Genomic DNA, 25743 nt, shown 5'->3' on the forward strand with positions numbered 1-25743 from the left:
AGGCATTGATTCATTAACGTCGAACCTTTCCCAATATATTGACTCTTTACTCCAAATTAAAGTAAAAAAAATACCCTCGTACGTAAAGGACACAACACAAATTATAAAAAGAATAGAAAACACACGTTTCGAGGAGCATTGGATAATGGGCACATTAGATGTCCAATCGCTATACACGGTCATTGACCATGGACAGGGAAAGGAAGCCGTCAAAAAACTATTAATACAAGAAGACAGATTGTCCTCTCAACAAATAGAATTTTTAACTGAAGGTATCGATTTTATCCTAACGCATAACTATTTTTATTTTAACGGTGCTTTTTATCTTCAGACTCGGGGTACTGCCATGGGCACCAGGTTCGCCCCCAGTTATGCCAACCTATTTATGGCTGAGTGGGAGGAGAAAACTGTAGCCCCCAAGCTGGGGACGGACCTGGTGCTCTGGCAGAGATACATCGATGATGTGTTTTTTATTTGGCGATCAGGACCCGAGCAACTCGACGTATTTTTAAACTCTATTAACGATAATAGTTTTAACCTCTAATTTTCAGGGACTAATAGTACTGAAGGTTTGGAGTTTTTAGACTTGAGAATTTATGTCGAAAATGGGTCAATAAAGACCTGCACATACACAAAGCCAACATCACGCAACAGTTATATTTTATTCAATAGTTGTCACCTACCAAGTTGGCTTTTAAATATCCCTCAAGGCCAATTTCGTAGGTTGAAGCGGAACAATTTGAGTTAGAAGCAGCGAAAATGAGGCAACAATTTTTAAATAAGGAATACCCTGAGGAAATTTTAGAGTCAGCTCTGATTAAAGTGAGAAATATAGAGAGAGCAGAATTTTTCACAGAAAAGGAAATAGTGGATAAAGAAAAAATTAAAAAGGAAAACCAGTTAAAATTGATCCTACAATACAGCAGTGACCACAAAAAAGTCAAAAATATTATATGCAAGCATTGGGATATAATTCAAAAAGATAAGGTGGTGGGGACAATTATCCCTCACAAACCTTTATTGGTTTTCACAAAGGCACCCAACCTTGGTAATAAAATAGCACCAACTGTTAGGGAAGATAGGTCTAAAGAACCATCCATACAGAAATGGATCAATCTGATCGGATTTATTAGATGTGGGCAATGTAGTAACTGCAAAGTAACTTCCTTTACTAAACATACTAAGGAAGTTACCTCAACAACTAATGGGTTTAAACATACTATAAAGGAGCTACTAACATGCCATTCAGAAAGTGTTGTTTACATTATTGAGTGCCCGTGCAAATTGCAATATATAGGTAGGACTAAGAGAACCCTTAAAAAACGGGTTGCAGAACACGTCGCAAACATAAAAAAAGGGGTGGAAACCCACTCATTGTCTCGACATTTTAAAATTGCCCATAACAGTAATCCATCCGGCTTAAAATTTGTTGCCATAGATAAGGTACCCAAGAGTTGGAGAGGGGGCAACCACACTAGTAAGATGTCCAGGATGGAGACACAGAGAATTTTTGAAATGGAGACCATGATTCCGGGAGGCCTGAATGCGGAGTACGAGCTATTTGGCTTTTTGTAGGGTCGGATGGGGGTCTCCTGCTGAGGGTGACCCCCGCTGAGTGGGTCCTCGGCTCGGCGGGCTTCCCCCTCGGCAGTGGGCCTTCAAGGCACTCGCGTATTCCGGATGGAAGGTCCCATATAGGTAGTGGGATGAAGTATAATATGCAATATCATAACCCCAAATTTTTTTTATAAAGAATTTATGGTATTATTTGGATATAAGTGTTTTTACAAAATGTAGGATATATGTACTTATTTAATAAAATTATTGTATTAGGGAATGAGTCCCGAATTTTATATAGATTTTTAGATCTGATATAGCCAGGTAATTTCAGTTTTAATTGTACAGTTTCTGTCCCCCAGGATGTTTTACTGTAATAGATTTTGTGCTAGTTCCGTTTAATCTTTGGTCTAAGAGAGGATTGCCTTAAATAAGGAAGATATGGATAAGTAGCAGAAGGCGCATCCATACCGCAGCGATTTAAACTGCGGTTTATAAAGCTAAAATACAGAGTTGATTAAAAATAAAAAATGAATGGACGTTTAAAAAATTGAGGAACCAGTAAAGAAGCAACAACTATAACATTCGATACATGAGAAGGGGCAGAACGAGACTTATATGCCGCAAATAAAATATAAATAAATCGAAAGTATTCCCGGGTTGATGATCCAGGCCGGGTTTGAACTTTAACCTCTCGACCATATAAAAGAACCTGATGGGGGGGTGGTCTGATTACCACTGAAGAAGGGGATACTCCCCATCAGACCCCCCCATCGACCTAAAGAGTAGTGCACTACGTGAGAATAGAGACCGCTGCCGGGCGCCTGCTGAAAGTCCACGCTGATAACATCAGTGCATCGGGTCCGAAGCCAAACCGGCGGACTCAAGCACGCTGACTTACCATGCGGCAACCAAACTTGAAGGTTGAAAGGATAAACTCCACAGACCACTGCAGGACAGCCTGGGTGCATCAAGTGGGTAAGACCATTCCAACATCAAGGTCGGTGTGCCCAAAGTTTAAAGTGTAAAATACAGCTGTACTAGCGGGACGCCGCTACAGATTAGTTTGGTTCGGCATTTGTATAGCCACACTGTGTGCGCTATAAATGAAGTACAAAGTTGCGTACTAGTGACATGAACTTACAGCTACCTTTTACCTTATCCATTGCTGAATTTGTGAGGTTGACTTCCTAAAGGACACATTTTTTCCATCAAACTGTGACCGACTACCTCTGCTATCTTGGTAGAGCTACTTCAATTCCATTGTGCCGCTGCGCATTCATATTTAATAATCTAATGATGAAAAGTGCATTCTTTCAATGAACTTGTATATTTGCTGCTATTTATGACTATTGGTGATTTTATGTATTGCACCGTCGGATTTGTTTAATTACCTTTTATTTTTATCTATTTATCCACTTGGTTATAATTGTTCTAATTATTCTATAGATACCGTGTTTTAATGTTTTAAGAAATAAATGTATGGCCGAATATCTTGAGGTTGTGCCCAGTCTTCCACATATTGTTACTTCATTCTCCTGAGTAGTGGGGTGTTTCTACTCGACTGTGGGCACCCCGCTTTGGTGGTTTCACAAACCTGTGCGTCTGACTACCTTTCATTGATTTAAAAAAAAACATACTCACCTCATCCATTTGCTTGCGATTGAAGAGATTACCTCACCGCGCCCGGCCATCACATCATCACGTCACCATGCGAGATTTTGAGGGGTGTCTTCAATCAAGATGGCCACGACAGCCTCTCTGTGAACAAATGGATAAGGCTCCATTCACACATCCGTGGTGTATTGCGGATCCGCAATACACCCGGCCGGCACCCCCATAGAAATGCCCTATTCTTGTCCGCAATTGTGGACAAGAATAGGACATGTTCTATTTTTTTCCAGAGCCGCCAACCGTAAGATCAGCATCCATTCCGTCTACATAGAGAATGAATGGGTCCGCACCCATTCAGCATAACTGCGGAACGGATACGGACATGTGAATGGACCTTAAGGTGAGTATGTTTTTTATTTAACTGGATTATCCCCTGAAAAAAACATTATTTAAATCTCAGATGCCGCAAATCATGAATTTGGAGAAGCAGCTGAATCATAACTTCACTCATCACTAATAATAATATTACAGGTTATAGTTACTAGAGAGGGGTCGTTGATCCAGGGAGTAAGGCCTCTTTCACACGATCATATGGCTTTTTCAGTGTTTTGCAGTCTGTTTTTCACTGATCCATTGTTCCATTTTTTTAATTCCGTTTCTGTTCCGTTTTTCCTTTCTGTTTTTCCGTATGACACATACAGTATAAAGTAATTACATAGAAAAAATTGGGCTGGGCATAAAATTTTCAATAGATGGTTCCGCAAAAATAGAATTGATACGGAAGACATACGGATGCACTTCCGTATGTGTTCTGTTTTTTGCGGACCCATTGACTTGAATGAAGCCACGGAACGTGATTTGCGGGCAATAATAGGACATGTTCTGTCTTTCAACGGAACGGAAATACGGAAACGGAATGCATCTGGAGTACATTCCGTTTTTTTGCGGAACCATTGAAATGTATGGTTCCGTATACGGACCGTATACGTAACGCAAAAAACGGCCCGTAAACGAGAAAAAAAATGGTCGTGTGAAAGAGACCGTATACGGAACCATTCAATTCAATGGGTCCACAAAAAAAATCTGAATGTACTCCGTATGCATTCCATTTCCGTATTTCCATTCTGTTCAAATATAGAACATGTCCTATTTTTCTCCGCATAACGGACAAGGATAGTACTGTTCTACTAGGGGCCAGATGTTCTGTTTCGCAAAAAACGGAATGCACACGGACCGCAAAATACTAAAAAAGCCAAACGGTTGTGTGCGAGAGGCCTTATTCTGATTGCCTGATTTTTTTTTCCCCTAAAGTGAGGAAAATTGGCTTCTACTTCACCTGGGTTTTTCTCCCTTCTTTTGGATCAACTTGCAGGCTGAACTGGATGGACGGATGTCCTTTTCAGGCTTAGGCTACATGCACACGACCGTATGTGTTTTGCGGTCCGCAAATTGCGGATCCGCAAATTGCGGATCCGCAGAAAAAAGGATGACGTTCCCTATGGCCTCCTTTTTTTTGCGGATCCGTTTTTTTTTTTGCGGATCCATTGTAATAATGCTTATTCTTGTCTGCAAACTAGAAAAAAATAGGACACATACTGATGCGGACAGCACCCTAATTCCAGGTATTACTTTAGTTGCCCTCCTCTGAACCCTCTGCAGCTCTGCTATGTCTGCCTTGTTCACAGGAGATCAGAACTGTACAAAGTACTCCATGTGTGGTTTGACCAGTGATTTGTAAAGTGGTAGGACTATGTTCTATGCCCCTTTTGATGCAACCCATTATCTTATTGGCCTTGGCAGCAGCTGCCTGACACTGGTTTTTGTAGCTTAGTTTGCTGTTCACTAAAATTCCTAGGTCCTTTTCCATGTCAGTGTTACCCAGTGTTTTACCATTTAGTATGTACTGGTGACTTGCATTATTCCTTCCCATGTGCATAACCTTACAATTGTCAGTGTTAAACCTCATCTGCCACTTCTCTGCCCAAGCCTCCAATCTATCCAGATTCATCTGTAGCAGTATACTGTCCTCTTCTGTGTTAATTACTTTACACAGTTTAGTGTCACCTGCAAAAATGTATATTTTACTGTGCAAGCCTTCTACAAGATCATTAATAAATATATTAAAGAGGATAGGGCCCGATACTGACCCCTGAGGTACTCCACTAGTAACAGTGACCCAATCTCAATATGTACCGTTAATAACCACCCTCTGTTTTCTATCATTGAGCCAGTTACTTACCCACATGCAGACATTTTCCCCCAGTCCGAGCATTCTCATTTTATATACTAACCTTTTATGCGGTAGAGTGTCAAATGCTTTGGAGAAGTCCAGATATAAGACATCCATTGATTCGCCGCTGTCAAGTCTAGAACTTACCTCCTCATAGAAACTGATTAAATTAGTTTGAAATGACCGATCCCTCATGAAGCCATGCTGATATGGCGTTATTTGCTTATTTTCATCGAGGTACTCCAAGATAGCATCTCTTAGAAAACCTTCAAACAGTTTACCCATGACGGATGTTAAACTTTCCGGCCTATAGTTTCCGGGCTCTGTTTTGAGACCCTTTTTGAATATTGACACCACATTTGCTATGCGCCAATCCTGTGGAACACTCCTTGTCAGTATAGAGTCATTAAATATCATAAATAAGGGTCTGGCTATGACATTACTTAATTCTCTTAGGATAAGGGGGTGTGTGCCATCTGGTCCTGGTGATTTGTCTATTTTAATCTTTTTAAGACGCCGCTGTACTTCTTCCTAGATCAAACAGGGCACTTTTAATGGGAATTTACTTTTATATTCTGCATTTCATCTGACAGTTTATTTTTTTCAGTGAATACAGTGGAGAAAAAGCTTTGCTTTCTCCTCATCGCTCTCTGCAACTTCAGATTTATACTTTTTACCATTTATACAATTGAAGAACTTTTTAGGGTTAGTTTTGCTCTCTTTGGCAATTAATCTCTCGGTCTCTAGTTTGGCCGCTTTTATTTGTTTTTTACATATTCTATTTTTTTCCTTATAGTTTTTAAGTGCTTCCTCACTACCCTCCTACTTTAGTGATTTAAATGCTTTCTTTTTGTCATTTATTGCTTTCTTTACAGTTCTATTTATCCACATTGGCTTCTTCTTGTTCCTTAACCTTTTATTCCCATAAGGTATGTACCTCTCACAATTAGATTTTAGGATGCTTTTAAAAATATCCCATTTTGTGACTGTATTTTTATTTTTGAGGACTTTGTCCTAGTTAGTTAGGCCTATGGCCTCTCTTAGTTGGCTAAATTTAGCTCTTTTGAAGTTTAGTATTTTTGATCCTCCCTGAAGAAACACTCTTTTGAATGATAATTGAAAAGATTATTACTTTATGGTCACTATTTCCTAGGTGTCCCCCAACCTGCACATCTGTTGTTCTGTCAGGTCTATTGGTTAATACTAAGACCAGTATGGCAGTCCCTCTAGTCGGGTCCAGAACCAGTTGGGAAAACTAATTGTCTTTGGTTATCGCCAAGCACCTGTTTCCTTTATGAGATTAACAGGTTTCAGTTTCCCTAGTCTATATCTGGGTAGTTAAAGTCCCCCATAATAACCACCTCAATATGATTTGCCTCCTCGTCTATCTCGTTTAGTAGTAGATTTTCTGTGGACTCTGGTATATTTAGTGGTTTATAATAAACTCCTATTAGTAATTTATTATTGTTTTTGCCTCTATGTATTTCTAACCACAGTGACTCCACATGTTCATGTCCCTCACTTATATCTTCTCGAACTGTGGGCTTTAGACAGGAACTTACATAAAGACAGACTCCTCCCCCTCTCCGATTTTGGCGATCCTTCACAAACAGACTGTAACCCTGTACATTAACTGTTCAGTCGAAGCTATCATCCAGCCATGTCTCAGTTATTCTCATTATGTCATAGTCCTCCTCACACATCACTAATTCCAGTTCACCAGTTTTATTAGTCAGGCTTAATATACATACATTTAAGAGGTTTATGTATAGTTTTTACCCTACACCTTTCCTTCTGAACTGTTCTAGTCCCTCCTTCCATTCCTTCCCTAGTCCTACTACCTTGCTCCTGGTCTCTATCTGCACTACCTTCCTATAATGTAATTACCCTTCCCCCAGTCCCTAGTTTAAACACTCCTCCAACCTTCTAGCCATCTTCTCTCCCCCAACACAGCTGTCCCTTCCCCATTGAGGTGCAGCCCATCCCTACGATAGAGCCTGTAGCCGAGAGAGAAGTCGGCCCAGTTCTCCAGGAACCCAAACCCCTCCTTCCTACACTAGTTCTTGAGCTAATTGTTAACTTACCTAATCTCCCGCTGCCTTTCTTGTGTGGCTCGAGGTACAGGTAGTATTTCGGAAAATACTACCTTTGAGGTCCTTGCCCTAAGCTTTTGACCTAAATCCCTAAAATCTTATTTGAGGACGCTCCACCTACCTGTAACTTTGTCATTGGTTCCGATATGGACCATGACCGCTGGATCTTCTCCAGCCCATCCCAGTAATCTGTTTAACCCGATCCGCGATGTCTTGAACTCAAGCGCCAGGAAGACAACACACCGTTCATCGATCACGTTCTTTGTGACAGGTCGCCTTTTCTGTACCCCTAATAAAGATCCTGATTTACTTAAAGTTATCTACTTTGCCGTGTGCACCCACATTCATAGTTAATCCGTTCTGTAGTTACTGTGCCATCAGTATTACAGGTGTAATTTATTTCCCTCTACATCACTGTGCAGTTCACCAAGATCTGTCAGGAGAACAGAAAACTAACAAAAAAAAGAAGCCTGTACTTTGAGCATCTATAAAGCCTCTTTCAGACGGTCAGTAGAAAACAATGTAATATAATTATTTGCATCTCTTCTGTGTTTTGGGCCCACTCCTGCTTTTGGCTTACAAATACTGATACAAAATACTGACCGTGTAAAACACCCATCCTTATAAATGACCCCATATATTCTTTCAATATAATGCATATTGTGTCATACCCCTATGTGTGTATGTTGAGTTGAACAGATTTGATTATGAACTTCTTTCTGCCTGGCAAACGAACAGCTTTGAAGGTGTGATCAAATATACCAATATAGGAATTGTCCTTGTGTACAGTCCCAGAGATTTCCACAGTCAATACTCCATATCTGTCGTGTCCTGTCTTTAGTCCTCCAAGATCAAGATTTGGGCTGAAGAGGAGATTCTCTTCTTTATATATTCCAGACAGAACCCATGTAGTCAACATAAGACCTGTACACTCTAATTTATTTTGTCCTTTTATGTTATAGGTGCACTGAAGGTGTACATTCTCCGTAAAATAACTGGATGCCAGTTCGTTAAAAGGTTGATGCTTCTGATGTAGTTGTTTGGGTAATGTAAAGTAGAACCACTGGCATAGCTTTCTTCCGATCTCATTGGCGATGGTCTGCAGACAACAATAACACTTATTTAGTCTGTATAAGGGTCTAGAATGGGGAAATGAAGTAAACCGTGTGCCCATATGACATTTATGCCTAACCTCTTCTCAAAAGTGGAGAAACTACCCATTCTGGACATTTAATTACTTTGAGGAGGGAATTCGTATTTCATTCCCATCCGCCTGGGCACTAATAGGTTTAAAAAAAAAAGTCTAAATAAATTAAACAAAATGAAAATAAAAATGAAATATTTTCATACAAACTAATTTTATTAAACAGACATCACAAATAAAATAATAAAACATTAGCCTATTTGGTATCCCTGCAACCATAGCAACCTCTGTTAGGTTTGAAAGTCAAACACTAAATTTTTTTATGCATTTTGCAATTCTAAAACATTCATATGAGTTAAATATTAATTTATATGTAAAAATGACATAAAAAAAATTCTGCCTGTTACACAAAACATATGAAACCTTATGCCGCTGTGAAAAACAAAGAACTTTTTTTTTAAAGTTATGATGGTTAGAAAGCTGGGAAATAATAGATAGAAAAAAAAGCTTCTCTCATCCTAAGATTGACCTTGTCCTGGAGTGGTTTAGGGTACGACCACATGGAGTGCTGTGCTGCACTTGGGATGCAGTCACCTGTGGAATCATCATAATGCCTGGCCCTGTCAAGCAAAGCGGAGAGGGCGTGACAGTTGCAGAGAGAGCAGAGCCTCTAGGTGTAATAGGAACACCCCCATTGCTCCTCGAGGCTCATTTGCATATATTAAAACATAATTTTTCTCAGCAATGCGGGCACATATGAGAACGGGACCAACACAAATGCCTTCAGCTGCTAAGCGCACATGTAACAGGTCAGGCAGTTTCATAGGTACAAATCTGCTGACAGATGTCCTTTAATAGGATGCAGCAGCAGCAACTTGTGCTTCTGCGTATTACTCACCTGTAGGTGGCTGCACCGTGTGGTCGTACCCTTAAAGGGGTTTTACCATCTCAGACAATGGAGGCAAATCGCTAGGATATGCCCCCATTGTCTGATAGGTGTGGGTCCCACCTCTGGGTCCCGCACCTACACCGAGCCTTGAAAGTGGAAGAGGGTGCACTGCACACTGCCCTCCATTCATTTCTATGAGGAAAATAGCTGAGCGCTCCATTGGCTGTTTCCATCGGGCCCATAGAAGTGAATGGGAGAGGTGGCCATGCTTAAGTGGTGGCTCCCATTCACTTCTACGGGGAGAGCGCTTGGTGGTGACTGGACCCATGAAAACCAGGGTCCTCCAGCCACCACTTTTCCAGCTCCGTTCTGGACCCGCACCTATCAGACAATGGGACAAATCCTAGCGATATGCCCCCATTGTCTCAGATGGGAATACCCCTTTAAGGTAACTGCACACATTGCAGTTTTCGTGCAGATAAAAACGCAACGTAATGCAGTACCAGCAAAGTGAAAGACGTGACAAATCAGAGGGACACTTTGCGCATATTTTCTTTGCGAAAACTGTCAATTGTTTCGGAAGATTTCTAGTGCAGATATCGCCCTTTGCAATTCAAAAGGTGATATCTGGAGCAAAACCGCATGAAAATCCACACAGAAAATGTTGTTTGTAAACCCGATCTTACGTGCAGGTATCCTATTATTACTGATGGCAACAAACTACTTCATCCACAGGCGTCATCTCAGGATATCTTAATGCGCTTTTTAGAAAAGATGATTTTATGGACACAACGTACCTCACTGTCATGGCTGTTCCAACACTCAACCTCCCCACCACCTGTAATACAAAATAAAAAGTAGCTAAATATCTACTGATAGTGCAGGGGGTAAAGGGAATAAAATCATTTTCGATGAAACCCATGACAGAATTTAGACATCTCTGATAACTACTGAACAGGTTGTGTGATGTAACTGAATGGCTCTCATTTTAATACAGTCGAAACCAGTGCCAAAATTATCACTAAGGATTGGATTGAACAAGTTACTGGCGAAAAACGTGTAATTTTTTTAATTAACCAGTTCAACACCAGGCCATATATCCTCCTTCGCAAGGGGTTGTCCCCCATAACTTTCTTTTTGTCCGGTTATATAAATAATTTTGGTTCCTTTTATTCGGTGATACATGGAACTTTATTTTTATGGCATTTTTATTTTAGTATTGTTTCGTTTTTATTTATCTTTAAAGGAGAAATGTAAAGAAAAGCAAGGAAAAAGTCTGTTTTTTTTAATTTTCTTAATTTTAATTTTGTTAATAGCACCATGTGTAACTAAAATATAGTTTTTTATTATTTCCCCTTTCCATAACGATCATTTTGATACATGACTGTATGCAGGGCTGTCGTTAATACTCATTGGACCCTGGGCAAGAATTTACTTGGGCCCCCTGCATCCCGCTTTCCCACACCCTACCATGCGATCACGCCCTCCACCACAACACACATACAACCTCATCAATACAATGCAGAGGAATGTGCAGTGTGTGAGTAAAGCTTAGCCAACCCACTGCTTTCCCATAGTGAAGCATTGGGACTCGGGAGGCTATTACGCAAGCTTGGCTTCATAGAGATGCTTTGAATCAATGCATTTCTATGAGGAGTGTTTAGCGTGAATGCTAGTGTTGCACGTTGTGCAACACTGGACTAGGAAGCACTTCTAGTGGCCGTCTGATGAGTGGCCGTCTGATGAGTGGCCACTAGAGGTGTTCCTTGGCAGTAATGTAAATACTTTTTTGCTGAAAAGGCAGTGCTTACATTAAAAGCTTGCAGAGACATGCTATAGACACCAGAACTACTACGTTTAGCTGTTGTGGTTCTGGTGACTATAGTGTCCCTTAATATAGAGAGAAAAAAAAAGAATCAGCACAAAAGTATCAGATAAAATGTCTGTATCATTATTCTAAAAAATAAAAAAGCACAACTTCTGACACAAATATATGGTATTTTGCAGATTACTATTTTTTTTCTTTTACAATGTGCAGATAGTACTGTACTACTAACCCCTCCATCAAGTCATACGTAACACCACAGATAACACAGTGATAACTCTCTGAGTACAGATAATGTAGTAGATGGGTGTGAGCCCCCAGAATTCAGAACACGCACAGTGTGACCTGAAGTCTGGGGCCAGGCCAAATTCTATATCCCCCCCCCCCCCCCCCATCACTACAGAACATACAGGGTAATACAGCGCCCCATACATCTTACATCCAGTGATGTCTCCTCTGATGTAGATGTTCTCTTTCCTCATCTTCTCCTTTCAGACCTTCAGACCAGATCACCATTTTTCACCCATTTCTTGTCTCTGCAGTTTGACCCAAAAAAAAAATCTTTGTTTACTACTTTTCCATCATCCTCCCATCTTCTGGACAAATCATCCTACCGCCCCCAATACTGTGCCGCTGTGCTCCCCAATACTGTACTGCAGAAACAGATAAACCCCCTGATAATACTAGTGCCACACAGATAATGCCCCCTTCAATACAGATAATGCCCCCTTCAATAATTATTGGCACACATTGCCCAAAAATAACTGCGTCCAGAAAATAGTGCCCCTGACACTAATAGTGTAAACATAACGTCCCCCAAAAATAATTGTGGTAAGCTGATATTGTGCCAAGGTGCCCCCACAGTAATAGGGCTCCCAAAAGTCCCACCAATAGTAATAATTCTCTGCTAGAGCACACATGGTAGTAATAGTGCTCCTACAGTGCCCCTAACATGTCCCCACTGTGCCCCAGAAGTAATAATGCTCCCATAATGCCCATACTAGTAATCATGTTCCCCATAGACCTCCGGCAGTAATGAAGCCCACCATAATGCCTCCCAGTAGTAATAATTCTCCTTATAAAAATATCCCCTTTTAATGCCCCAAGTTGAGCTAATGTCCCCATAGTGCCCCCATAATGTGCCAGTATAAAATACCCCTTCTTAGTGACCCCCATATATACCCCATAGTACTCCTCTCTCTCCTTTCCCATAGTACCCACCATAATGTGTCCCAGTATTAAATGCCCCTATACAGAGCACTCCATATAAAATAACCCTTCTTTGTGGCCTCAGTAGAAGCCCCCATAGTGTTACTCTCCCCCCTTCCCCCATAGTGCCCCCATATAAAATACCCCTTCTTTGTGGCCTCAGTAGATACCACCATAGTGCCCCCAATAATGTGCCAGTAAGAAGTGCCCCTAAAGTGCCACCCAATAATGTGCCAGTAAAAGTGTCACCAATAAAGTGCCAGTAAGAAGTGCCCCCATAGATGCCCCCAATAATGTGCCAGTAAGATGTGCCCCCATAGATGCCCCCGATCATGTGCCAGTAACAAGTGCCCCCATAGATGCCCCCATAGTACCACTCAATAATGTGCCAGTAAGAAGTGCCCCCATAGATGTCCCCACAGTGCCCCCCAATAATGTGCCAGTAAGAAGTGCTCCCATAGATGCCCCCAATCATGTGTCAGTAACTAGTACCATATAAAAAAAATAAACACTTATACTTACCTCCATCAGGCTGGCAGCGATGAGATGCAGGCCTCTTCCGGCTTGTGTCCCACGCTTGTACTGCTCAGGCAGCACGATGACATCACCGCACCGCCTGCACCGGCCTCTGATAGGCTGCAGGCCGAGTGCCTGCAGCCTATCAGAGGAACGGGGAAGGGAGACGCCTCTCCCCTGCCCCGCAGCATCCATCTGTATTGCTGTCCTGAGGATGGAGATACAGATGACTATGGAGATGAGCGCTTCCAAATGTAAGCACTCATCTCCCTGTGTCCTGCCGCCACTGCCCCCCACTTGTCACCAGTGCCGCGCTGCCTGAGCCTCACTTTGCCAAATTGGCGGTGCGGCGCTGCTAGCGTCCCCCGAGCCCCCCCCCCCCCCACACTATGCCACTGGCCAGCAGGGCTCAAAAGGCAGCTGCCCCAGGCCCCCCCCTTTGCCCCGCGTTAAAGACGGCCCTGGCTGTATTGATTATGTTTGTTGGGAGGTGGGGCTAGAAGCTGTAGTGTAGTTATTTTTCATTTATTTATTTATTTTTGTCTTTTTTATTTATTTATTTTTATTGCTGATTTCTCTTGTTACTGGGGATGATATATTAGCCCCAGTTATAGGCCTCATGCACGCGGCAGTTGCACGCTGTGGCCCGTATTTCGGCCCGCAAACAGCGGGTCTGCAATAAACGGGCACTGGCCACACTTGAACGTGTCTGCAATCTGGAAGGTCCGGTGTGGAACGGAGCAATGGAACCCCATGGAAGCACTACGGAGTGCTTCCATGGGGTTTCTCTCCATGCCTCTGCACTGCAAAAAAATAGAACATGTTCTATTTTTTGCAGTGCGGAACGATCACGGACCAATTCAAGTTGAATGGATCTGGATCCGTCTGCAGAATCCACTCGGATATTGCCCGTGCATCCAACGTTTTGGTCCCCGAGCCACTTAGTTATCACTTTTGCCTTATGGCACAGTGCTCCATCGTGCTGGAAAATGCATTGTTCTTCACCAAACTGTTGTTGGATTGTTGGAAGAAGTTGCTGTTGGAGGGTGTTTTGGTACCATTCTTTATTCATGGCTGTGTTTTTGGGCAAAATTGTGAATGAGCCCACTCCCTTGGATGAGAAGCAACCCCACACATGAATGGTCTCAGGATGCTTTACTGTTGGCGTGACACAGGACTGATGGTAGCGCTCACCTTTTCTTCTCCGGACAAGCCTTTTTCCTGATGCCCCAAACAATCGGAAAGTGGCTTTATCGGAGAATATGACTTTGCCCCAGTCCTCAGCAGTCCAATCACCATATTTTCTGCAATCTGTCCCTGATGTTTTTTTTTGGAGAGAAGTGGCTTCTTTGCTGCCCTTCTTGACACCAGGCCATCTTCCAAAAGTCTTAGCCCCACTGTGCGTGCAGATGCGCTCACACCTGCCTGCTGCTATTCCTAAGCAAGCTCTGCACTGGTGGAACTCCGATCCCGCAGCTGAATCCTCTTTAGGAGACAATCCTGGCGCTTGCTGGACTTTCTTCGACGCCCTGAAGCCTTCTTAACAAGAATTGAACCTCTTTCCTTGAAGTTCTTGATGATCCTATAAATTGTTGATTGAGGCGCAATCTTAGTAGCCACAATATCCTTGCCTGTGAAGCCATTTTTATGCAATGCAATGATGGCTGCACGCGTTTCTTTGCAGGTCAACATGGTTAACAATGGAAGAACAATTATTTCAAGCATCACCCTCCTTTTAACCGGTCAAGTCTGCCATTTTAACCCAATCAGTCTGACATAATGATCTCCAGCCTTGTGCTCGTCAACATTCTCACCTGAGTTAACAAGACGATTACTGAAATGATCTCAGCAGGTCCTTTAATGACAGCAATGAAATGCAGTGGAAAGGTTTTTTTGGGATTAAGTTAATTTTCATGGCAAAGAAGGGCTATGCAATTCATCTGATCACTCTTCATAACATTCTGAAGTATATGCAAATTGCTAATATAAAAACTTAAGCAGCAACTTTTCCAATTTCCAATATTTATGCAATTCTCAAAACTTTTGGCCACAACTGTACATGGAGAAATCATTAGTATCCGTGAGAAAACTGGCATAACAATCACAATGTCTGACCTCAGCTAAAAAATTTACAACAGAACTTAAAGAGGACCTTTCCTCTGTTTAGCCCTAGTCTAATTAGGGTCTTACCTTATAGGGCGGCCCCCACTGATGTCATCGCATTTAAAAAAAAAAAAAAAGACCCCCCTTGCCATTCATCGGCTGTTGTCCTCCGTTGATTTCGGCGCCTTATATTCTAATTAGCCGACTTGGTTATAGTAGGCGGAGACTGGAGCGGTTCTCTTCTCCCTGGCTGTGAGTGCATCCAATCAGAGCGCACCGCTCATAGCCAGGGAGAATGAGCTCCTCTCTGGCTATGAGCGGTGCTCTCTGATTGGATGCACTCACAGCCAGGGAGAAGAGAACCGCTCCAGTCTCCGCCTACTATAACCAAGTCGGCTAATTAGAATATAAGGTGCCGAAATCAACGGGGGACAACAGCGGACGAACGGGGGGGGGGGATGGGTCTTTGAAAAAAAAAAGCGCAATGACATCAGTGAGGGCCGCCCTGTAAGGTAAGACCCTAATTAGACTAGGGCTAAACAGATGACAGGTCCTATTTAAATGGGTTCTCCGGGAATTTAGAAAATGAAAATACTTAAATATTACTATATTGTGAATATATTCCCATATACCTTTCATTATTTATAGTGGCTCATTTTGTTTAGGGAGCATTCATTAGGAGAAACAATATGGCCGCTTTCCTATTAATACACACAAAACCTGTCCTAATCACACAGGAGGACGTGTTACTACGGAGCACTGAGGTAAAGAGCTGCCTCATCCTCCTCTCCTACTTGTCAGGGATTATGATCCTTAATACAGATTATAAGAACTTTAATTGAATCTCTGTGGGAATGGAGGAGACATGAGGCATGAAGAGACATGAAGTACAGAGAGGATGGACAGAATAGACCGTGGTAATGGAGACTGCATACAAGTGCTGCTGTACATTATCCACATCACCCCCACCTCCTCTCTGTACTTCATGCCTCCTCATGAACTCCATTTATACAGAGATTTAGCTGAAGATCATATTAAGCTGTATTCAGTATCATAGAAGAAGATGAGGCAGCGATTTGGCTCACTGCTCTGAAGTAGCATGTCCTCCTGTGTGATTAGGACAGGCTTCAGTGTGTACTAATAGCATGGCGGCCATTTTATTTCTCCTAATGATTGCTCCCTACACAAAATGAGCCATCATAACTAATGAAAGGTATTTATGAATATATTTATAATAAAGTAATATTTAAGTATTTTCATTTTCCTAATTCCCAGAGTGAACCCCTTTAACCCCTTCCCGCCGCTTCATCGGAAAATTACATCAGCAGAGTGAGTTTAAAGATGGCACCCACTCTCAAGCGCAGTGGGTGTCATAACTGCCATTGATCACATACATTTGGGTTCACATTAGTGTTATGGATTCCATTATGGCATGTTATAACGGAAAATAATGGAATGCCCAGACAGAATGCAAAACGGAAGCCTTTAAAAGGCATTCAGTTTGCTTTCCGTCCTAATAGAAGTCTATGGGCAGCAAAACAGATCCGTCCTTCCATCTTATGGATTCTGTTATTTTCCGTTATAACGGAAAGCCAATCCATAACGCTAGTGTGAATCCACCCTAATCTCTCAGATGCTGTGGTCAAATGTGACCATGGCATCTAAGAGGGTAAAGACCAAAATGGTGCGTTCCCGGCAATGTACTGGCTCCCCCTGCCAATGAGGATCGGGGGAGACAGATGTAGTGTGTGGCAGCCTCCGTCAATTACGAACAGATATACGCCTCTTTTGTGGCGTATATATGGTCACAGATTCAGTTGCACGCCATGTTGCGGCAAAATCTGCAACTTCTTCTCGCTCACGCCAGATCTAAAAACGTGGACGTGGTGCGTGTGGGGACAGACCAGCAGACCTGTCTCATTCATCGTTTTCTATACCTGGTTTAGGCACCTCTACATAACTTCAGAGGCCATAGAGTCTGGCGCCTCTACATGACTTCAGTGATCCACCACCAGCTATAGGGCTTATTAAGACCAGCGTCTAAAACACCGGTCAAAATAAATGTGCCCCATACTGTAATCCCCGTACTATTAAAATATAAAATTATTTATCCCATACGGTAAACTGAAAATAAGTCAATTTTTTTGGTCACTTCACAAGAAATTGAATAAAAAGTGATCAAAAAGTCATACACACCCAAAAGTGGTATCAATGAAACGTACAGATAATCCCGCAAAAAATTAGCCATAACACAGCTTCCTACACACAAAAAAAAAGTTATAGGAATCAGAATATGGCAATGCAAAGAAAAAAAATGTTTTTTTTCCTTAGTAAATTTTTTTCCTTTAGTATGAAAACTAGAAAAACAATACGAATGTGGTATTGTTGTAATCGTACTGACCTGGAGAATGAAAGTAACAGATCATTTTTACCACATAGGAAACAATGTAAAAATAAAGGTGGCAGAATGATTTTTTTTCATAATTTCACCCCGTTTGGAATTTTTTTCCCGCTTCCCACCTATTGTATGCAACCGTAAATGGTGCCATTAGAAAATGCATCTTGTCCTGCAAAAACAAGCCCTCATACAGCTATATGAATTGAAAAATAAAAAAAACTTATGGCATTAGGAGGGCTGGCAGTGAAAAAAATATGGAAAAATAAAAAATATCCTGGTCTTGAAAGGATTAATGCATAGAGCCCCAATTTTCAAATTAATTGCAATTTTACCATTTGCTCCATCAATTGCTGCAGGCCTAATAGCACTGGTAGAACATAGATATAAATAGATATGAGAATACCAGATAAATAAGAGAGTTAATTCTGCCACCTTTGCCTTGGCAGTCCTGGATTACAAATAAGTATAAGATACTGGTTTAATAAAGGAGTATCAATTCAGCTTTGCCCAGTGAATGTCTGATCAGTAACGCAGCTCTTCATTATTATAACATGTATATCTTTACTATGAAGCTATGACATCAGTACAGATTGTTCTCCTGTGGTATCAAGCAGAGTGTTACTGAGGTAAAAGGTTTAGTGGTGATACCAGTATCTAATATATAAAGCCGAGTGTATGCGTGTATGTATGTCCTCTAAAGGAATCTGCACCGTCACATTTACAATCACCAAATTTGGCACACAGGTACATCAAGTGTCTGGGAAGGTTTTAGACTGGGTCTCAGCTCTCTAGCACCTACCGTTCCTGAGATATTCCCAAAAAATGACCATTATTAGCCAATACAAGCCCCCAACTGCCATGCACACGGTCACATGTCCCTTATCAGCCAATAGAAGCTCGCAGGCCCTACTCCAGGTTTCCATAACAACTGATCACAGGTTTTAGCAGTTCTCAGGTCCTTAACCCCTTCATGACACAACCATTTTTCACCCAAAGGACCAGGGCATTTTTTGCAAATATGACATGTTATGTGGTAATAACTTTAAAACGGTTTCACTTATCCAGGCCATTCTGAGATTGTTTTCTCGTCATGACAGTGGAAAAATTGAGTCGAAATATTACATTTTTATTTTCTAATTAATACTTTACATTCCCCATATGTCTACTTCATGTTTGGATCATTTTGAAAATGACATTTTATTAGAAGGCTTAGAAGTTTAGAAGGAAATCTTAAAATTTTAAAGAAAATTTCCAAAACTAAATTTTTTCAGGACCAGTTCAGTTGTGAAGTCGCTTTCTGGGGCTTACATATTAGAAACCACCCATAAATGACCCCATTTTAGAAATAACACCCTTCAAGCTATTCGAAACTTATTTTACAAACTTTGTTAACCCTTTAGGTGCCCCACACGAATTAAAGGAAAATGGGAATTACATTTTTAAATGTAAAATTTTTTGCCCCCCGCAGATTTCACGCTCAGTATGCTAATACTGAGCATTGGAACAAGGAGGAAGAGACGCCAGGGCTTCTCAATGGGCGTCTCCTTCTCCCTGCTCTAGCGCTGTCCAATCGCAGCAGCAGAGCATCACAGCCAGGGAGGTTTTTTCTAGAGACGCCCATTGAGAAACCCTGGCGTCTCCTCCTCCCTGTTCCGATGCTCAGTATTAGCATACTGAGCGCGAAATCTGTGGGGGACCACAGCGGGGCGCAGGGGCGATATAAAAAAAATCAGGCTGGGTGGCAGCATCAGCAAGGGTTACCCCGCAAGTCCAATTATTTATCTCCATTAATACAGACCCATGAAAAGTCCTCTTTAATTTAGTTGGAATAATTTAGACAAGGTGGACTAAGATTTTTTTCGAAAATATTAATTCTCACTGGGCAACAGGAAAGGATAAAAAGGGTTTCATAAAAGTAAAAGTATAAAATTACACATCAAATGTAGTATTGTAAATTTTGAAGCATCTTTTCATACAAAGGCCAGGTTTTGATGGACATGTTTCACATTGATAGCTGGTTATCTTTTTGATACCATTTTTGTAACACACACGGCAACGTTTTAGTGGCTTGCTCTTTTTTTGCAGTGGGATAAATTTCACTGGGGAAGTGCTGTCCTGGCACTATCCTTGTTGCCTCACATGTAGAAGTGGTACTGGGGCCGACCTTCTCCCGGTCCCCATATATAAGGGCCTTTATTACATTTTCTTGAAATTCAAGAAAAGTTCCCTCTTGGCCTGCATTTCTGTAAAGTACAAATGCATTATATAATGCAACCTGTGTAAGGTGCACCACAAGTTTTGTAAACCATATCCTAGATTTTCGCATTGGCACTGTAGGGTTTGAGTACCTGGTCTGAGTTTGAGTACCTGGTCTGACAGGTCTACCCCACCCATACATTTATTGTATTCTTGAATGCACACTGGTTTAGGGGTTTCAATGTACGTACCTCTAACAGGTACAAGGGTCCTGATGTCACAGTGTATTGTGGTTAACATAAGTACATCTCTTTTGTCTTTATATTTAATGCACAATACATTTTCGCTACAAAGTGCTCTGCTCTCTCCCACCCTACGCATTTGCCCCTGAAGCGGTTTTGGGAGGCCTTTTTGGTTCTTTCTTATTGTGCCACATTCCACCATACTTCTGTTAGCAAGGCACTTAAAAGTTGTCAAGGTACAGGTGGTATCCTTGATCCAGCGATGGGTGAACCAAATCCCATACAATTTTTCTGCTTAATCCAAAGGTGGGGGGACATTCTGGGGGTACTATTTTGGAATCCTTCCTCTCATATATTTTAAAAAGATGTGTGTAGCCAGTTTTACTTTCACACAACTTATACATTTTGATGCCGTATCTTGCCCTCTTGTTAGGCAAGTACTGTCGAAAATACAGCCTTCCTTTGAAGTTCATTAGGGATTCGTCAACAACAAAATGTTTTTCAGGAGTATATATTTCTGCAAACATAGAATTAAAATGGGTGATTATGGGCCTTAATTTATACAATCTATCAAAATTGGGATCATCCTGGGGTGGGCATCTGGTATTATCATTGTAGTGTATAAATTTCATGATGGCTTCAAATTTCATTCTAGACATGACTGCATGGTACATTGGGGTGTAGTAGAGTACGTCTGTACTCCAGAATGTTCTTATAGATGTTTTTTTTTTACCAGGCTCATACTTAACACAATGCCCCAAAATGTACGCATCTCTGCAGAATCGACAGGGGTCCATTTCTGGGCATGGAATGTTGCAGGATTCATGGCAATGAATTGGTTTACATACAAATTGGATTGCACAACCATCAATAAAATTAAATTATCAGTAAAGAAAAGCTTGAAAAAATCAACTTCTCTAAACCCAGTTGTATTAACATGTATACCCGCATCAGCAGTAAAGTCGGGTACCTGGGCCACATAGTTATCTGGGGGTGCCCGAATAGGTGCATTCGATTGGATTAATGACTGACCATCAACCCTTTGGCGCCTTTTTGGGGGTTCATCGGATTCATTTGAAGATGTGAAAATTCATTTCACCTTCACTTGCAGACTCAGTGTCTGAACAAATCATGGCGTGCACCTGCTCTGCAGCAAACCGCCTTTGATGCGCCATATTTGAATTTTAGTAAACGACATAGCAGTCCAGTAACTGTAGAAGATGAATTTTTTTTTTAAGGTACTAACTGAAATATTTTTAATATGGTAGTGGGATTGGGCTCACTGGATCAGTGGTGGCGGTGGTTGGTGTCGATGGCAGAAAAAAGCCCATTAAGAATATGTATTACTTGGTGTAACTCTGGCAATAGGTCTGTGTGTACCCAAGAAAATAACTGAAAAACTGAAGATTTTATATAGGAGTGGGTTAGGATTCACTGGGTCAGTGACTAATGGCCATTAGTCAATGGGAAGGGGGGTGAGGGTGGAGGCCCTCCAGAAAATATGTAGTTCTTGATGTGACTCTGATAGGGGTGCTGGGCGTACCTACTAAACACTAAAACTGTGTAAGTGACTGGCGGCCGTTGGCCAATGTGGATATCAATGGGAAGGGGAGTGAGGGGGAAGGCCCCCTAGAAAATGTATAGTTCCTGATGCAACTCTGATAGGGGTGCTGAGCATACCTACTAAAATAACGGTAAAACAGTACTAACCAAGCTAGTTTTTCTGTATGGAAAAAAAATAGTTTAGAAGAAAATAAAGTAGGGGAATAGAATATGTAGTTCTTGATGTGACTCTGATAGGGGTGCTGGGCATAACTACGGAAATAACACTAAAACTGTGTCAGTGACTGGCGGCCGTTGGAAAATGTGGATGTCAATGGGAAGGGGGTGAGGGGGGAGGCCCCCTAGAAAATACAGTCATGTGAAAAAATTAGGACACCCTTTGAAAGCATGTGTTTTTTTGTAACATTTTTAATAAAAGGTTATTTCATCTCCGTTACAATACAGAGATTAAAGTAATCCAACTAAACAAAGAAAACTGAAGAAAAGTCTTTTCAAGATCTTCTGTAAATGTCATTCTACAAAAATGCCTATTCTAACTGAGGAAAAAGATAGGACACCCTCACATGTATTCCCTCTTAAATTGGCTCAGATCTCACACAGGTATATCACACCAGGTGCACATAATTAGTAGATCGTTACTCTGCATGTTGAATGAGGCTTGCCCTATTTAAACCTCAGACATTTAGTTTGGTGTGCTCCTGACTGTTGAAGTGAGAGTGAGCACCATGGTGAGAGCAAAAGAGCTGTCAGAGGACTTCAGAAAAAAGATTGTAGCAGCCTATGAGTCTGGGAAGGGATTTAAAAAGATCTCAAAATATTTTGAAATCAGCCATTCCACTGTCCGGAAGATAGTCTACAAGTGGAGGGCTTTCAAAACAACTGCCAACATGCCCAGGACTGGTCGCCCCAGCAAGTTCACCCCAAGAGCAGACCGCAAGATGCTAAAAGAGGTCTCCAAAAACCCTAAAGTGTCATCTCGAGAACTACAGCAGGCTCTGGCTACTGTTGATGTAGAAGTACATGCCTCTACAATCAGAAAGAGACTGTACAAGTTTAACTTGCATGGGAGGTGTGCAAGGAGGAAACCTTTGCTTTCCAAGAGAAACATCGAGGCCAGACTGACATTTGCCAGAGATAAAGTTGACAAAGACCAGGACTTCTGGAATAATGTTCTTTGGACAGATGAGTCCAAAATTGAATTATTTGGACACAACAGCAGAGGACATGTTTGGCGTAAACCAAACACAGCATTCCAAGAAAAGAACTTCATACCAACTGTGAAGCATGGAGGTGGAAGTGTCATGGTTTGGGGCTGCTTTGCTGCAGCAGGACCTGGTCAGCTCACCATCATAGAATCCACGATGAATTCTACTGTGTATCAGAAGGTGCTTGAAGAACATGTGAGACCATCAGTTAGAAAATTAAAGCTGAAGCGGAACTGGACCATGCAACATGACAATGACCCAAAACATACTAGTAAATCAACCAAAGATTGGCTGAAAAAGAAGAAATGGAGAGTCCTGCAATGGCCAAGTCAAAGTCCAGATTTGAATCCCATTGAGATGCTGTGGGGTGACTTGAAAAGGGCTGTACGTGCAAGAAACCCCTCAAACATCTCACAGCTGAAAAAGTTCTGCATTGAGGAGTGGGGTAAAATTTCCTCAGACCGATGTCGAAGACTGGTAGATGGCTACAAGAACCGTCTCACTGCAGTTATTTCAGCCAAAGGAGGTAACACTCGCTATTAGGGGCAAGGGTGTCCTATCTTTTTCCTCAGTTAGAATAGGCATTTTTGTAGAATGACATTTACAGAAGATCTTGAAAAGACTTTTCTTCAGTTTTCTTTGTTTAGTCGGATTACTTTAATCTCTCTGTATTGTTGAAACGGAGATGAAATAACCTTTTATTAAAAATGTTACAAAAAACCACATGCTTTCAAAGGGTGTCCTAATTTTTTCACATGACTGTATATAGTTCTTGATGTGACTCTAATAGGGCTGCTGGGCGTACCTACTAAAATAACTGTAAAACTGTCAGTGACTGGCAGCCGTTGGCCTGTGCGGATGTCGATTGGGAGGGGGGAGATATGTGGTGCTTTGTGCGACTGGCAGGTGCACTGGGTGTACTGGGGTTCATTGGGTCAGAGACTGGTGGATGCTAGCCAGTGAGGATGATGATGGAGGAAATAAAGGGCCGCTAACAAAATTATAAAACTAAACGGCACTAAATATATATATTTAAAATGGGGGGAAAAATATTTGCTCTGGAAAAAAAAAATAGGGGAGCAAGATTGGGCTTGCTGGAAAGTAATGGGAGGTGGATGGGGTGTGTATAGCGATTTTAGCGATTGGTGCAATCCTGACAGGAGCTCTGAGCGACAATAACCCTCTCTGATCTCCTCTCTGACAGAACTGAGGTGATCAGAGGGGGTGAAGTCACCTACCCAGACTCCTGCCCCCTGACTGGCCAACCTAAGACCATCTTGATTGGCCCTGGGTTGGCAAACTGTGATTGGCAGCTGTCTGTGACAGCTCTGTCACCACCTACATGCTGAAAGGTTCGCATCTAGGATGGCTGTCACAGCGCAATGACAGCAGCGATCCCTGATGCCCTCCAGCTCTGATCGGTCCATTGGAGGGACGTTCAGAGCCTCTAACAGTGTGGACCATACAGCCTATAACAGTGGGTGTCTGTCGGAGCGCCGCTGTAGTCAGTTACAGCGCACCTCCCTCAAGACATGCGCTGGCTAATAAAACCAGCACTGATTGGTCCATGAGACTTCATTGTCGGGCATATTTATATCTGCACATTAAGGTCTGACAATATTAGAACCAAAATGGAGATTCACATTCCCTTTAAGAGGCCAAACTTTCTGTTGGAATAAGCCAGAGAAGATCATGATGGTCACTGGCATACAATGTATATTGTTTTAAAAGTTATTGCCAACAGATGTGGTATCTTAAGAGAATGTAATGGGTCTCACATAAACTGTCTCAACTACCGGGGTCAAGAGAGGTTATTGCTTAAAAACACTGGTTTCTCTAAACATATCAGTCTGAGGAACAATGGGTGTTATATAGCTAAGCCAGATCTGATAAGAGACATCCATAAAACACATCTGGTGTGAAATGGGTATCTTTTCACGTATATATATATATATATATTCCTGTGTGCATTTATTTAGCGTTTAAACTTGTTAATGATTCATATATAATAAGCAATATTAAGTATTATAACCAGACATTATTAATGTATCTTTTTATATTGTATCTCATTGAGGGGATATAGCAAGTTGTTGTTTTCTTCTCTTAAGAAGGGTCTATTCAGAGGAGCTGAGGGTATTTCAAACATCATTATTCAAATAGCTGTGACAATTAGGTGTATACAAACCAGGGCAAAAGCTAGAAGTTTATGGTTCTCTTATCTGACCATAAATAAGATGGTCTGTTAACTGTCAAAATGGATCCATGGTGTCTGGGAAAGTGATCCTAAAGTGTCAGAAAGAGTACCTCCTAATTGATTTAAGTTGGGAGAGACCAAAGGTTAAGAGGTATAATAAAGCCGGATATATATGTTAATTCTAAAAGTTGCTATATGATACAACAGTGCCATCAAGTGGTAGATGGGCAAAAGGAATGCCAATTAAATGACATCATCTCCATGATTACCATACGTAACACCCACCTTATCTAATTGGAAATCCCTAATCCAAGAGGGGATGGGCATAGATAAGGATGAGGATATCTAAGGCAGTTTTTGGAGATGCAGAGAGAAAACTAAGATCACTTGAAAAATCACTTGAGGCAAAGAGGACTGGAGCCAAACATCACTTGGAACTTCTTCAGGGAGAACACTTGGGAATTGATACATCAGCATCACTTCACACACCAGGAACATACCACAGGACGGGATAGATCTGAATCTTGGAAAGCTGGGTCCCTTCTAAAAGCTCTTTATCCCAAAGCAAGGGGTAATGTATAATATATTTTACTTGCAGTAATTATAAATCGCTCCAATTGGCATATAGTTGAGACCCCATTATTAGTGGGTCTATAGTGTTAAAACAATAATTTTATGGGAAATTTTAATGAACGTGCACATCATTAGAATTTCTGTAATATTGCTATCAGAGTGAAATCTCTGATCGGATTTTATTATCCGTAG

The 25743-nt window shown here is 41.5% G+C and overlaps 1 protein-coding gene across 1 annotated transcript in view; it reads right to left on the minus strand.

Moving 5' to 3' along the window:
* Positions 1-7614: 7614 nt before the first annotated feature.
* The window catches only part of LOC122933076 (uncharacterized protein C3orf38 homolog), a 34998-nt gene continuing 16869 nt past the window's right edge, over positions 7615-25743 (minus strand). The window contains exons 2-3 of the mRNA XM_044287829.1: positions 10325-10365; positions 7615-8593 (exon numbers count right to left, since the gene is read on the minus strand). Coding sequence (XP_044143764.1) covers positions 8168-8593; positions 10325-10365 — 467 coding nt within the window. The 3' untranslated portion in view covers positions 7615-8167. The remainder of the gene's footprint in view (positions 8594-10324; positions 10366-25743) is intronic.

The sequence above is a fragment of the Bufo gargarizans genome, chromosome 3 (genome assembly GCF_014858855.1).
Source record: "Bufo gargarizans isolate SCDJY-AF-19 chromosome 3, ASM1485885v1, whole genome shotgun sequence".
NCBI lineage: Eukaryota > Metazoa > Chordata > Amphibia > Anura > Bufonidae > Bufo > Bufo gargarizans.